Here is a 14413-nt window from a genome sequence, read left to right as displayed (position 1 = left end):
AAATTTTTGGCTCAAATCCTCACAAGGTATAAGCATGATTCAAGGCGAACAAACAATTCACTAATTATGCACCTTTTTACCGAACCATCAAATCAAAACGTTAAGCCACACTTAAACATTAGATGGACTGTAATATCATCGGAAACTCGATCTAAAGTATATCTCTAAACATGCGTGTTTCTAAGTTCTTCATGTTGAGTTCACGACATGGATTCAAGAAAACATTTTTAGAACACAAAATTTCACCTACGGGGTTTTTGAAAATAAAAGCAAAAACTAAACTCACGATCCACCACTTCATCCCCCCAAACTTATTTACAACAAAGTGTAAAATAAGTTTGCAGAGTTGGTAGGGACGTGAACTACTGAAAAAAAAGCGTACCTTGAAAATTCTCACGTTGAGGCTTGACTGGGCGCAAGTTGCGAAACTTCGGAAAAATCACGTTGGAAAAATACGCCCAGGCGGCGGCCCGCAGCAGACTGTCCGGCGGTCGCCACGCGACAAAAGAATGTTCCAGCGAGTATGTGGCGGACCGCCGCAGCACATGCGGCGGTCGCCGCGGAGAGGTCAGAACCTGCGAAAAATTTTCAACGCTCAAAAATTAAAACTAACACCAAAAACACTTAACTTAAAGCAAAAAAATGTCAAAAACATGGTTGGGTTGCCTCCCAACAAGCGCTCTTTTAAAGTCATGAGCTCGACGTTACCCCCTTTTTCTTCACTCCTTGGGTGGTTCCTCTAGATCAACCTCCTCCTCCACTATCTTGTCCGAACTGTAATACTTCTACACACGGTGGCCATCCGGAGCTAGCAATTCCACTGTTCCACTGTCATATATATTCTTGATCATGTACGGACCGGTCCATTTAGACCTCAACTTGCCGGGGAATAGAGAAAGTCTCGAGTTGTGCAACAAAACTACATCCCCCCAGCGTGAGCTCTCTCAGGTTGATCATCCGGTCGTGGTAAGTCTTCATTCGTTCCTTATAAATTGATGAACTGTCGTAAGCCTCCATCCTAAATTCGTCCATCTCATTTAGAAAAAGACGTCTTTCTTCACCGGCTTTGCGAAAGTCATGGTTCAACTTTTTGATTGCCCAATATGACCTGTATTCCATCTCAAGAGGCAAATGACAAGACTTACCAAACACAAGTTGATAAGGAGACATACCTATGGGGCCTTTGTAGGCGGTACGATATGCCCACAATGCGTCATCTAACCGGAGTGCCCAATCTTTACGGTTCACGCTCACCGTCTTTTGAAGGACTGACTTGATTTCCCTGTTTGCTAACTCAGTTTGCCCATTTGCTTGAGGATGATAGGGCGAAGTTACTCTATGCTTGACTCCATATTTGTCCAACACGCTGTCCAACCATCTATTGTTGAAGTGAGATCCTCCATCATTAATAAGGGCACGGGGCGTACCAAACCTGCAAAATATGTTTTTTCTAACAAAAGCAATGACAACTTTAGAATCGTTAGTTTTGGTTGGAATTGCTTCCATCCATCTAGAAACGTATTCTACTGCAAGTAAGATATATTGGTACTCTCCTGATTTTGGGAACGATCCCATGAAATCTATCCACCATACATCAAACAATTCTACCTCAATGATGATATTCATAAGCATCTCCTTCTTCTTAGAAATTCCACCCGTTCGTTGACATTCATTGCATTGGAGAACAAAACTAGCGGAGTCGCGAAAAATGGTAGGCCAATAGAATCCACTCTGCAAGACTTTTATCCCAGTTCTTTGCACACCAAAGTGGCCTCCAGTGGGAGACGAATGGCACTTTTCGACTATAGCCACCCAATCTTCTTGAGGGACACATCTCCTAAGTATAGTATCTGCACATCTTTTGAACAAGTAGGGCTCATCCCAAAAGTAAGATCGTACATCTCTATAAAATCTTTTTCTGATAAGGAGTAAGATCGGGAGGATGTACCTTTGCCGCCAAATAATTGACAATATCAGCGTACCAAGGAAAAGTGGCTTGAGTGAAAAACAGGTGCTCGTATGGGAAGTCCTCGTTGATTTCTTAAGATAAATCTTCTCCTTCCACCGGGTGCTCCAACCTTGACAAGTGGTCCGGTACCACATTCTCGCACCCCTTTCTGTCCTTGATTTCTACGTCAAACTCTTGGAGTAACAAGATCCATCGGATAAGTCTTTGTTTTGCATCCTTCTTTGCAAACAAATGACTAATACCTGCATGGTCAGTATAAACAACAGTCTTAGTTCCAACAAGATAGGCCCTAAATTTATCAAAAAAATAAACAATAGCAAGCATCTCCCTTTCAGTAGTCGTGTAATTAGCTTGGGCAGAATCTAAAGTTCAACTAGCATAATATATGACTCTAAAAATCTTGTCCCTCTTCTGCCCCAAAGCTGAGCCAACTGCAATATCACTTGCGTCGCACATGATCTCAAATGGTTGACTCCAATTAGGTGTGATGAGGATAGAAGCGCTTACTAGAGCTTTCTTCAAAGTCTCAAAAGCCTTCAAACAATCGGAAGTAAAATTAAATTTCACATCCTTCTCAAGCAATTTACAAAGAGGTTTAGAGATCTTAGAAAAATCCTTGATGAATCTTCGGTAGAAGCCTGCATGTCCTAGAAAACTTCTTACTCTCTTTTCATTGGGTGGCGGTGGATGTTTCTTGATGGCTGCAATCTTTGCCCTGTCTACCTCTATTCCCGCAGAAGACACTTTATGCCCTAGAACTATACCTTCTTTCACCATAAAATGGCATTTCTCCCAATTGAAAACAAGGTTAGTTTCTACACATCTCTGCAAAACCTTAGCTAGATTGTCAAGACAATGATCATAAGATTTACAAAACACAGAAAATCATCCATAAAAACTTCCATCACTTTTTCCATCAAATCATGAAATATGGCCATCATACATCTCTGAAAAGTGGCAGGGGCATTACACAAACCAAAAGAAATTTTTCTATAAGCATAAATACCATAAGGACATGTAAAAGCAGACTTATGTTGGTCTTCGGGAGCAATTGCAATTTGATTATACCCAGAATAGCCATCAAGAAAATAGTAATAATCGTATCCCCATAGTCTATCAAGCATTTGATCAATAAAAGGTAGAGGGAAATGATCTTTCCTAGTGGCTGCATTTAACATCCTATAATCAATGCATACTCTCCAACCTGTGGCTACCCTAGTGGCTATCATCTCTCCATCCTGGCCGGGTACTACCGTCATCCCCCCCTTTTTAGCTACTACTTGCGTAGGACTTACCGACTCACTATCAGATATTGCATAAATAATCCCTGCGTCTAGTAACTTTATCACTTCTTTTCTTACCACATCTTGCATGATAGGGTTAAGTCTACGTTGGTTTCGCACACGAGGTTTATGCCCTTCCTCAAGTAAAATTCTGTGCATGCATGTGGTAGGGCTAATTCCTTTTAGATCACTAATAGACCATCCTACGGCAGACCTATACTTGTTCAAAACACACAAAAGCTTCTCACACTCTTTCTCACTTAATGCAATGGATATAACAACAGGGTAAGTGTTTTTCGGCCCTAGGAAAGCGTACCTGAGATGGTCGAGAAGAGGTTTAAGCTCTACTTTGGGCGGTCCCCGTGGCTTTCCCACTGTTTTCCTCCTTTCTGCCTCTTCTTCGGGAGTGCGTAATGGTAAGAATGCATTCCCCATTTGGGGAATTCTTTCTGGTAGCACTTCCAATTCTGCAATGATGGCACATACGTTAGCATCACAAGAAGATAAATCTGTGTTAGGAGTAAAAGAATTTTTGAGACAAGTTTCAAGAGGGTCCTGGGTTTGGTGATAAGTGAATTCCACTTCTCCAACACAATCGGTGACGACTTGGATGACACTGCATTCTTGGTAGCCTTCTGCCCCTTCCTTTCCATGAAATTTCAGGGCGTCGTAGATGTTGAATGTAATGCTCTCATCATGTAGCTTTAATGTAAGCTTTCCTTTCTGTACATCTATCATGGCTCCCCCAGTAGCTAAAAACGGTCTTCCAAGTATCAAGGGGACCTTCTTGTTCTCCTGCATGTCAAGAACAACAAAATCAGCTGGAAAAATAAACTCTCCAACTCTTACCAAGACATCTTCTACTATCCCCATTGGTGTTGTTGTGCTCCGATCTGCCATCTGCAGTGTGATTGAGGTGGGACGAATGCTATCAACATCAAGTTTCCTGTAAAAAGACAAAGGCATCAAGTTAATGCTAGATCCTAGATCACATAACGCCCTACCCTTTACATCACTCCCCAAAACACAAGATAAAGTAAAACTCCCTGGTTCTTTGTGTTTAGTGGGTAATCCCTTTTGGATGATAGCACTGCAATTCTCTGTTAGGCCCACTGTCTCGTACTTCCCCCATTTCTTTTTTCTTGCCACCACATCTTTCAAAAAATTGGCGTAATTGGGCATTTGTTGCAGGGCTTCCACTAGTGGAATGTTGATGTGGACTTTACTCATTACTTCCAAGAATTTGGCAAACTGAGCGTCAAGCTTCTTGCTCTTCAACCGTTGAGGATACGGGATAACAACACTACTCTGAGTGGGTCTGTCTGGCTGCTGCTGCCCAGCCGGCGGGCCGCCGAGATGAGGGGTGGCGGTCGCCGGGCTTCCGCCAGTGGCCAATCCTAAGTCTTCCTCGATCTGCTGAGGTATAGGCGGCGGGTCGCCGTGTTGGGGTGCGGCGGACCGCCGCACTGCTTCGGTAGATGCATTCCCTTGCGGCTTCTCTGCCTCCCTTCTTCTCATTCCTAGGTCTCATGCCTCTGGAGGTTGATATGTAGTTCCGCTACGCAGCTGCATGGCATGGCATTTTCCTCTCGGGTTAACCTCTGGCAGGCTAGGAAGGGTACCTGGGTTGTGCCTGCTTCCTATGGTCGTGGCTATGATCCCAAGATTAATTTCCAGCATCTCAACTTGAGCAACTTGGATTTCCAACCCTCTTTCCAAGGTGCTTTTGTTTCTTTCTAGATTTTCCAACCCTCTTTCCAGCAGATTCTCCCAAGTGGAGCGGGGTTGATCCTCCATACCTGCACATATTTCAGATGAGTTATCAGAGCAGTAATCTTGTGCATCATTGGAGAATTCAGAGCAGTTTGGGTCGTAATATGATCCCCCATGGTTGGAGTTATAGTATTCATCGCTAAACCCCCGCTGCTGTTCATAGCCATATGGATCCTTCATCCCTACAGGAAAATCCATAGCAAAAGTAAAATAAAAGTAGAAATAAAAAGAAAAGAACTAAAATAAAAGCGATTAAAATCCAAAGTAGCAAAATTATCCGTTTGAAGATATCACTCCAAAGTGAATTCTCTTCCCCGGCAACGGCGCCACAAACTTGATGCTCTTTTTATTAGCACTAAATAAACCTGCAAGTATACAGAGTATATATAGTATAGCTAAAGGTTAGTACCGGATATCGAACACGGGGAAGACGAACACAAAGTGTCTATCCTCTACTAAGACTTAAATACTATCTGGATAAACAATTGGGTTTTGAAAACTTTTGAAAAACTAAAAACAATAAAAAGCATAGACCCGCTAAAAGCGAATAAAACACAGAGAAAGACGATAGAGATAAGGGAATCCCAGCGATGTGTGTTCACCGTTATGGTTATACAAAATTCCAACTACAATACCCTAGCACAGTTTATACTTTGAAAGGACGAGTCACCTAGCTTTTGCTCATGCGATACAAATGTTGATTACAAGATTAGGGTTATCAATCCTAACATGTAACTCCAAAAAGCTCCTAAGACCCTTGAAAAGTCCTCACTCTCAATTAACAGTGCCGTTTTAAGGGAAGCTAACTGTAGTGTCTACTAAGTGAATCTAACTCGCTAGAACTCTGTCACAGTTATGAAGCAAGTTATATTAAATCATAGACGATTGTGTCACTCAATCATGCAACATCAAAACTACTTAGGGAAGAAACAAAGTAAAAACAAAACGGATATTAGATAGAAAAAGGAATTTGTATAACCAAAGTCGTTACTGACACATCCCAAGAATCCTATGAATTTAGTTACATATAATTGAATAAGCTAAAAACATAGATTGAAGGGAAGACAATTTGAACATAAAACTAAAGCAAATAAAACCCGTGAGTTGAATCCTTGTCGTTCTTGATGTCCTTCTCCAACTCCTTGCACAATTGAAGTACTCTAGCTCTTGATCTCTATGAATTATCTTGCAAGTAGAAGCTCTCTCTTTTGATGAAGCTTGAGGTCTTATTTATATAACCAAAGCCATGACTTGTTGTAGAAGGAAAAAAATCTCCAAAATATGGTAAAACTGGGCGCAAATCTAGGGCTTCTCGGATTCGCCGCCTTTCTCCGGCGGGCCGCCGCACCTTGGCCAGCGGTCGCGCGTTGGACTCCAGAGAGTCTGTTCCTCGGCGGCGGACCGCAGCACATCTTCCGGCGGTCGCCGGACGAGACTTCTCTTCCAAGCACATTTTTCTGAGGCGGACCGCTGCGTTGATCTGCCCGCCGGACGCCGACGGTCGCCGGTTGTCGTGTGACTCCAGATTTCCGAACTTGGCGTTTTGGCTCCCTTTTTCGGCTCAATTATGCACATTTCTCACAAAACACGTCAAAATACCAAAAGAGACAAAATATGCAAATAATGGACGTGTAGAGTGACTTTGACATATAAAACGAACCAAATAATGGCCTTAAAACAGTGCAAAATCCGAGCGTATCACATATTGCATGGTTTTGATATTTAAATTCTCTTTTCTTATTTACCTCTGTCTAGGTTAAGTTTAGAAAGCCGTTTGCTAGGTTTGGTAATTGTTTTCACTGGAGAGTGATCTTGAGTACATCTTGTTTATCGTAATGCATGTTTTGTTATTCTTGTCTAGATCTAGCTGTTGGAATAGAGCATTTCATTTCCCGAGTCTATGAATCTAATCTCAACCCCAAAAATGCGTGGCAACATCCAAAAACAGTTTCCAAATCTTCTCGCATGTTTACTTACGCATCCATCTCTGTGGGATTCAATACCTACTTCCTTATACTAATTCTTTTTAGAACAGTGGGTTGAGGGTTTTGAAAAGCAGGAAGTGATTGTGTGCCCAGCGACAGGTGATTTCGAGGGTTCTCTGAGTTCCTAGACCTCGTGATCTAGTGGATTCTCTGGATCTGAGAAGTTTGAATATATTGAAATACTCGCACGAGAATTTCCCAGCTCTTCAAATGGCACCGTTGTCGGGGATGGATGGGGTAGTTTGTTTACGTGTTTAGAGATTTGGTGTATATAGTTTTAATTCCCTTTTATTGTTTTTCTTTGCAGTATATGAGCAAAGGCTCATGGTTTGGAAACTAGAGTAACTCGTCTAGGTCAAAGAACGCTCAATTTAGGTGGCAGGTCAAGGAGTCAACATCCACAGTCACCACTAGATCGGGGTTAACAACCAGAGATCTATTTCCGTTTGGCTCAGAAAGTGACGAAGAGTGGAATTTGTCAGGCAGAGAGGACCCAAAGTCATCATCAGAAACTGAACACTTAGAAACAGAGGAAGAAGAGTCTGTAGATATGGCAAATCTAGTGCACCCTGATCCTGAGATCGGTTCGCTCACCGCACATCTAGATGGCGAGCCAGCCCATGCAATTGTCTCGAATCAGCGCTAAAGGTCCATCGACATCAAGACGAACGTGCTAGGCGTTCTACCTACCTTTTCAGGACGGAGGAATGAGTGCCCATATGAGTTCCTGAATGAGTTCAGCAAGCTGTGCAGCATTCAAAAGAGGCCGAATGATGCAACGGAGAAAGACTATCGCCTGCGCGCAGTCCCGTTCACTCTGAAAGGAGAGGCCAACACATGGCTGTTGAGGCTGCCACCGGACTCAATCCACACATGGAAGGATTTCAAGCTGGAATTCCTGGACTACTTCTTCCCGTCCAACAAAACTAATGCCCTCAAAAAGGAGATTCGGGAATGTAAGCAAGACTACGATGAGTCCTTGAGCCAATATTGGTCACGGTTTAAGGGACTGCTCGATGCTTGTCCCAACATAGAATGATGGAGGCTGAGACATTTTACTTATTCTATGAAGGAGATAATCCTGAGTCTAAGGATTCGATGAATTCCTCGAACGGGGGGAATTTCACTAAGAACAAGGCAAGTGAAGCATGAGAGATTCTGGGAAAGTTAATAGATGCAAAGAAGGCGTATGATAACCCACGTACTATCATGAGGAGAAGCTCAACTAATGCAGTGAAGGAGCAAGAAGGAGAAGGGGTTGGGGACAAAATAGATCGATTGGAAAAGGTGCTTCTAAGCGCAATTGAAAAGAAGAACTCCCTTGGTCAGGAGGACAATTGATAATGCTAATTTCATGCACTGGTTATGTGGTAAAATTCAGTGATTTCCTAGGTCTAACAAGATTTTATAAGCCAGGTGTGTAGAGAAATCACCAGCTCCAGGAAGAAGACGAAGATTGCCTGGAAGAAGAATTTGGCGGGTAAAATGAGCGGAAGAAGGAAGAGTTACTAGACTAAGGAGCATCAAATTGGAGGGAAAAATGGGGAACACAGGAACAGTCTAGAAGCTCTATCCACTATAAATAAGAGCATGCGATCAACATGAAGATATCTCGTTCCATCACTTTTTCGACTCTTAGCTTAGATTTTCCACTTCTCTACACACACTATCACAGGGAATTGTTGCGGGGGTTCACGTTTCTAGTTTGGTTTTGGCATAACACCGTCTCTACGGAGGCGAAGAAACAATTGTTATTTGCTTTCCAGTTTACACTTCGTACTTCCCAAGTCTTCGCAGTTCGAAGCTCGGTTCTGTTTTGTTATTCTCGTTGAATACTTCGTATTTTGCTATGGATGTTGCTACTTTTGTTTAGTTTACCTTATTGCAGTGCTGTTGGTTTGATTTGTTGGATATTGTTGGTTGATTTGAGTTTGGAGTTTGAATTTTATGGAGTTTTGAAGTTGTCGGTTAAATCTGGTTAAATCTGGTTAAATCTGTGAAGATCGGAGATGGAAATGATGTTTGATTGTAGTGGATGGCTTGGATCCGTAGTGGATTAAGCGTGCCGTGGCTGGATCTATTTAATTTTGCATGATTGAGATGTTTAAATTCTGCATTCTCGTTTGCCTCGTCTAGTAGTTGTTGATCTGCTTTAATTTTGCCCGTTTAGTGTGTCTATTGGTTTAATTTTGGTTTGCCCTGTTTTGATCTTTGTTTTGCCCTGTTTTCACTGATTGTTTCATGATAAAAGTTGGAGAAGATGATTTCGCTGTTAGTTAGTCCTTTAGTTAGTTAATTTGCAGCTTTTCCAGTCGTACTATGCAGTTTTGGGAAATGGTCCCCACGTTTCGCTTTTCGTCTGTCTAGGATAGCTTAGGAAGTTGTTTACCCAGTCAAGTAGTCATTTCAGATACTTTAAGTCATTATGCATGTCCCTGCCTAAATCTAGCTGTTAGAGTAAACTATTTCATTTATCCAGTCTAGAAATTAAAGCCCAACCCCAAAAATTGCATGGCAGCAGCCAAAAATAGCTCCCAGGTCTTTGAACATGTTTTCTTACACATCCGTCTCTGTGGATTCGATCCCTACTTCCCTGTAATAATCTTTTTAGCTATAGCGGGTTGAGGGTTTTGAAGGGCGAAGGAAGTGATTGTGTGCCCAATGATAGGTTACCCAAGGATTCTCTGAGTTCCTAGACCCGGTGTCTAGTGGATTCTCTGGATCGGGGGATTTTATTTCAAACACATATCGCTTACTCTTTGACCACTCTTCAACAATCAACTCCAAGTCTATTATGGTCCACCACCCGATGGAGAATTCCAAGCCCAGGTGAACGCAGTGGGGAATTGGAATCAGAATAATCAGAATACAAGCTGGAATCAGTGGAAGATCAAAGAGGCCCCATGGAGAGACAACCCCTGTTTCAGATGGGCTGGCGGGAATCAACTACTTCAACTGCAGTACCCAGGTCAAGTCGAAACTCAGCAGAATTGGCCTAACTGTAATCATGAAGGGCCAAAGCACAACTCAAACTGGTCAGGGAAGAATCAAGAAGGGCTGAATAACTGGAACTACCGTAATCAAGGAGATCAACCTAATTGGGGCAATAGCAACCAGAGTAACCAAGGAAATTCTTATGTGCCACCAAACCAGAGGAACGCCACTGGGAATAATCATAATTTCCAGCCTAACCACCAAAGGAATCAAGGGCCAGGAAAACAGTTTAACAATAATCAAGGAGGTCAAGGGAACTATCACCAGAATCGGGGGAATGGACCGAATCATAACCAAGGGTCAAGTTCCAATCAACCCAATTATAAGGTCTCAGGGGAATGGACCGAATCATAACCAAGGGTCTCAGGGGAATCTGGATGATAAGGTACATGACCTAGTCAGCTCTCAACAACATATGCAGAACAACATGCAGGCCAATAATGATGTGGTACATAAAATTCAAGATGCACAACAGGAGAAAAAGTCTGTCATGGACATGTTGGCCAAGCAAATGTCTCAATTAGCAACTTCATTGAATAAGATGAGGGGAAACGAGGGAAGGATACCAGCCTTGGTAAAACCACCTCACCTGGCAAACATCAGTCATATTACTCTGAGGTCAGGACGGGGCTATGAGGGTCCCATGATGAAGGATGATCAGAGTGTGCCACCCATGATAAACAAGGAGGATGAATAACTTACCCCTGACCAGAGGGATACTGAGATAAGAAGCACCAGAGTAGAAGATGACCTCCAAAAAGGTGATTTGGAGAAGCCGCTACCTCGTATGGCTGATCCATTCTTCCTAGATCCAGAGCCAGAGGTGGAGAGTGAAGAAACACGGAAAGAAACCGGAGAACCCTCAGCTAGGGGGTCAGTAGAAACATTGAAACGCATGAAGCCATTTCCTTACCGAGGGGAAGCTAAAAAGAAGAAGGATGATACCGAAGACTTCATGGAGAGTTTTGGCAAGTTGGAAATCAACTTCCCGTTCCTGCAGGCTCTGAAGCTGCCTACTTTTAGCAAATTCATGAAGGAGTTCATTGCTGGGAAAACCAAACCCGATGGGAAGATAGTGATTGGAGAAAACGTGTCAGCGGTGATACAGAAGAGGAAAATGCCTTCAAAATGCACAGACCCAGGTATGTTCACTTTACCTATTTCCTTGGGTGACATTAAAATTGAGCATGCAATGTGTGATCTAGGAGCATCGATAAATGTTTTACCACTTTCGATATATAAGAAGTTGATAGGGGTAAGTCTGGTTGATACGAAGGTGGTAATTCAGTTGGCTGATAGAACATGCATTTCACCCTAAGGTGTGCTGGAGAATGTGATAGTTAAAGTGCATGATTTCCTGTACCCAACTGATATTCATGTGATAAAAATGAGTGAGAATGAATCTACTGAGTCTAGAGTGCTTTTAGGAAGACCATTTTTACGCACCGCAAAGACTATAATTGATGTGTTGGATGGAACCATATGGCAAGACTATCATGGGGAGAAATACCCATTTAGCATCGATGAAGCTATGAAGAAACCATTGGATGTGGAAAATCCGCATGTTGTCGATAATATCAACCCCCTGGTCCAGGAATATCTTGAGACTGAGTTAATGCAGGAACAGTTCAACAATTCAGAGTTGAGTCACTCTATTGACAAGGAGGTCGCAGGGTGGTGTGAAACCCTATTGTGTCGGGACATGACAGACGAACAGATCAATGAAGCGATCATGGCATTTTGCCACCAACCACTATTATTCGAGTCAACTTGCTCTGTTCAAGCAAAAGGCCCAGACAAGGCAACCGGCTTTGGGGAAATGGCAGCTAGGATCTTGGAGAAGAATCCCTTACCTCAGGAAGTCATCACACCTAAGAAGGAGCTGAAGAAATTGCCCGAGAGTCTAAAGTATGCCTAACTCGGAGAGGATGAAACTTTCCCAATGATAATAAATAGCCACTTGACAGAGAAACAGGAGAATGAGTTACTGGAGGTGATCAGAAGGAACAAGAAGGCCATAGGATGGACTCTCTCAGACCTGGTAGGAATCAGCCCTGATCTCTGTATGCACCACATCAAACTGGAAGAAGGTGCGAATGCCCATAGAGATCCGCAGCGTAAGCTGAATCCGAACATGAGGGAGGAAGTTCTGAAGGATGTTTTGAAGCTGTTGTCCCTAGGAATTATCTACTCCATTCCAGATAGTGAATGGGTCAGCCCCGTCCACATGGTGCCTAATAAGTCAGGGATACATGTCATCAAGAACGATAAAAAATTGGTGCCGACCTGGTTGGTGACTGGATGGAGAATGTGCATTGACTACCTGAAGCTGAACGAAGCCACTAGAAAGGATCATTTTCCCTTGCCCTTCATCGACCAGATGTTGGAAAGATTGGCTGGAAAGCAGTACTTCTGCTTCCTCGATGGATACAGTGGGTATTTCCAGATATATGTAGATCCTGAAGACCAAGAGAAAACAACCTTTACCTGTCCGTTCGACACTTATGCATACAGAAGAATTCGTTTGGTCTATGCAATGTACCTGGAACTTTTCAGCGTTACATGATGAGCATCTTCTCAGATCTGTTAGAAGTGTGTATTGAGACTTTTATGGATGATTTCACTGTGTATGGAAATTCCTATGATTCTTGTTTAGCCAAGCTAGATCTGGTACCGAGAAGATGTCAGGACAAGAATTTGGTTTTACACTTTGAAAAATGCCATTTCATGGTGCCAGAAGAAATAGTCCTAGGTCATGTGGTCTCGGAGAGAGGTATTCAAGTGGATAAGGCCAAAGTGGATGTGATCTCGAAGCTACCCTACCCTACGAATCAGAAAGAAGTTAGAGGATTCTTGGGGCATGCAGGATTTTATAGACGATTCATCAGGGACTTCGCGAAGATTGCGCAACAGCTTACTCATCTCCTGCACAATGATGTGGAATTCGTCTTTAACGAAGATTGCAAGAAGGCGTTCCAAATGTTGAAGGATAAGCTTATCTCTGCCCCAATAATCAGAGCACCAGATTGGAATCACCCCTTTGAGGTGATGTGCGATGCGATGATTTTGCAGTAGGAGTTGTACTGGATCAGAAGATCGTAGGGAAGAGTTATGTCATTTTCTACGCCTCGAAGACCCTCAACTAGGCTCAGAAGAATAATGACACTACAGAGAAGGAGATGTTGGCCGTGGTGTACACATTCGAAAAATTCTGACCGTAATTACTGGGGTCGAAGGTGATAGTCTACACTGACCACGCAACCATTAAATATCTCTTGGCCAAGAAAGAGTCTAAACCAAAGTTGATCAGGTGGGTGCTACTACTGCAAGAATTCGACTAGGAGGTAAAAGATAAAAAGGACACAGAGAACAAGGTCGCAGATCATCTGAGTCGAATATTTCAACGGGACACGGACGAAGCCATACCTGATGCCTTCCCTGAGGAACATCTTTACTATCTAGGGAAATCTGCTAGACCTATTAACTGGGAAATAATATTGGTAGTAACGGGTCCAGGAACATCAGACAAAGGGAAATATCCGATTAATACAGAGCCATGGTTCGCTGACCTGGCCAACTACTTGGTTACAGGAGAAGTGCCAGGTTCCCAAGAAATTTCTCGGGCCCAGAGGATAAAGTTGAAGAGTGAGGCCAAATACTACTTTTGGGACGATTCTTATCTCTGGAATATGTGTTCAGACCAAGTAATTCGACGATGTATTCCAGAATGGGAACAGAAGGACGTGCTCAACCATCGCCACGCTCTGGCATGTGGAAGTCACTTTAGACCAAGGAAGACCGCCAGAAAGGTTTTGGATAGTGGATTCTATTGGCCAACACTGAACAAGGATTCCTTCGAATTCTGTCAAGTTTGCGAGAGATGTCAACAGACAGTAGGTATTTCAAGGAGGGACGAGATGCCCCAAGTTCCAATAATAGTTTGCGAAATCTTTGACGTGTGGGGGATGGATTTTATGGGACCATTCCCATCTTCCTATGGCAACAGTTATATATTAGTTGCGGTTGATTATGTGTCTAAATGGATAGAGGCAAAGGCTACACACACCTGCGAGTCAAAGGAAGTGGCAAGGTTTTTCAAGGCGAATATTTTCAACAGGTATGGAGTGCCTAGATCCATAGTCTCAGACCAGGGAACATACTTTAGCAATCACACCATATAGGCATTAATGAGAAAATACAGTGTACACCATCGGTTATCTACTCCATATCACCCCCAGTCAAATGGTCAAGCTGAAGTCTCAAACCGAGAAATCAAGAGCATTCTAGAGAAAACGGTGAACACCACAAGGAATGATTGGAGTAAGCGCCTTGATGATGCTCTCTGGGCCTATAGGACCGCTTACAAGACACCAATTGGGATGTCACCCTATAGATTGGTGTTTGGAAAA

At 42.9% G+C, this 14413-nt stretch overlaps 1 protein-coding gene across 1 annotated transcript; it reads left to right on the top strand.

Annotated features, from left to right (window-relative positions):
• Positions 1 to 10791: 10791 nt before the first annotated feature.
• Positions 10792 to 11922, top strand: LOC125196146. The gene is made up of 2 exons (XM_048094542.1): positions 10792 to 11146; positions 11324 to 11922. Exons 1-2 carry the CDS (start codon positions 10792 to 10794, stop codon positions 11920 to 11922), a joined length of 954 nt encoding a protein of 317 aa, XP_047950499.1.
• The last annotated feature ends 2491 nt before the right edge of the window (positions 11923 to 14413 follow it).

The sequence above is a fragment of the Salvia hispanica genome, chromosome 1, assembly GCF_023119035.1.
Source record: "Salvia hispanica cultivar TCC Black 2014 chromosome 1, UniMelb_Shisp_WGS_1.0, whole genome shotgun sequence".
NCBI classification, from domain to species: Eukaryota; Viridiplantae; Streptophyta; class Magnoliopsida; order Lamiales; family Lamiaceae; genus Salvia; species Salvia hispanica.
Note: the sequence above shows the minus strand (reverse complement) of the source record. Positions and strands in the feature narration are given on the sequence as shown.

Excerpts from the sequence above, each read along its gene's own strand:
- LOC125196146 (XM_048094542.1), top strand. The coding sequence starts at position 10,792 with ATGGCTGATCCATTCTTCCTAGATCCAGAGCCAGAGGTGGAGAGTGAA. Across the intron at positions 11,147-11,323 it reads TTCAAAATGCACAGACCCAG|GTGTGCTGGAGAATGTGATA; the intron begins GTATGTTCACTT and ends TTTCACCCTAAG.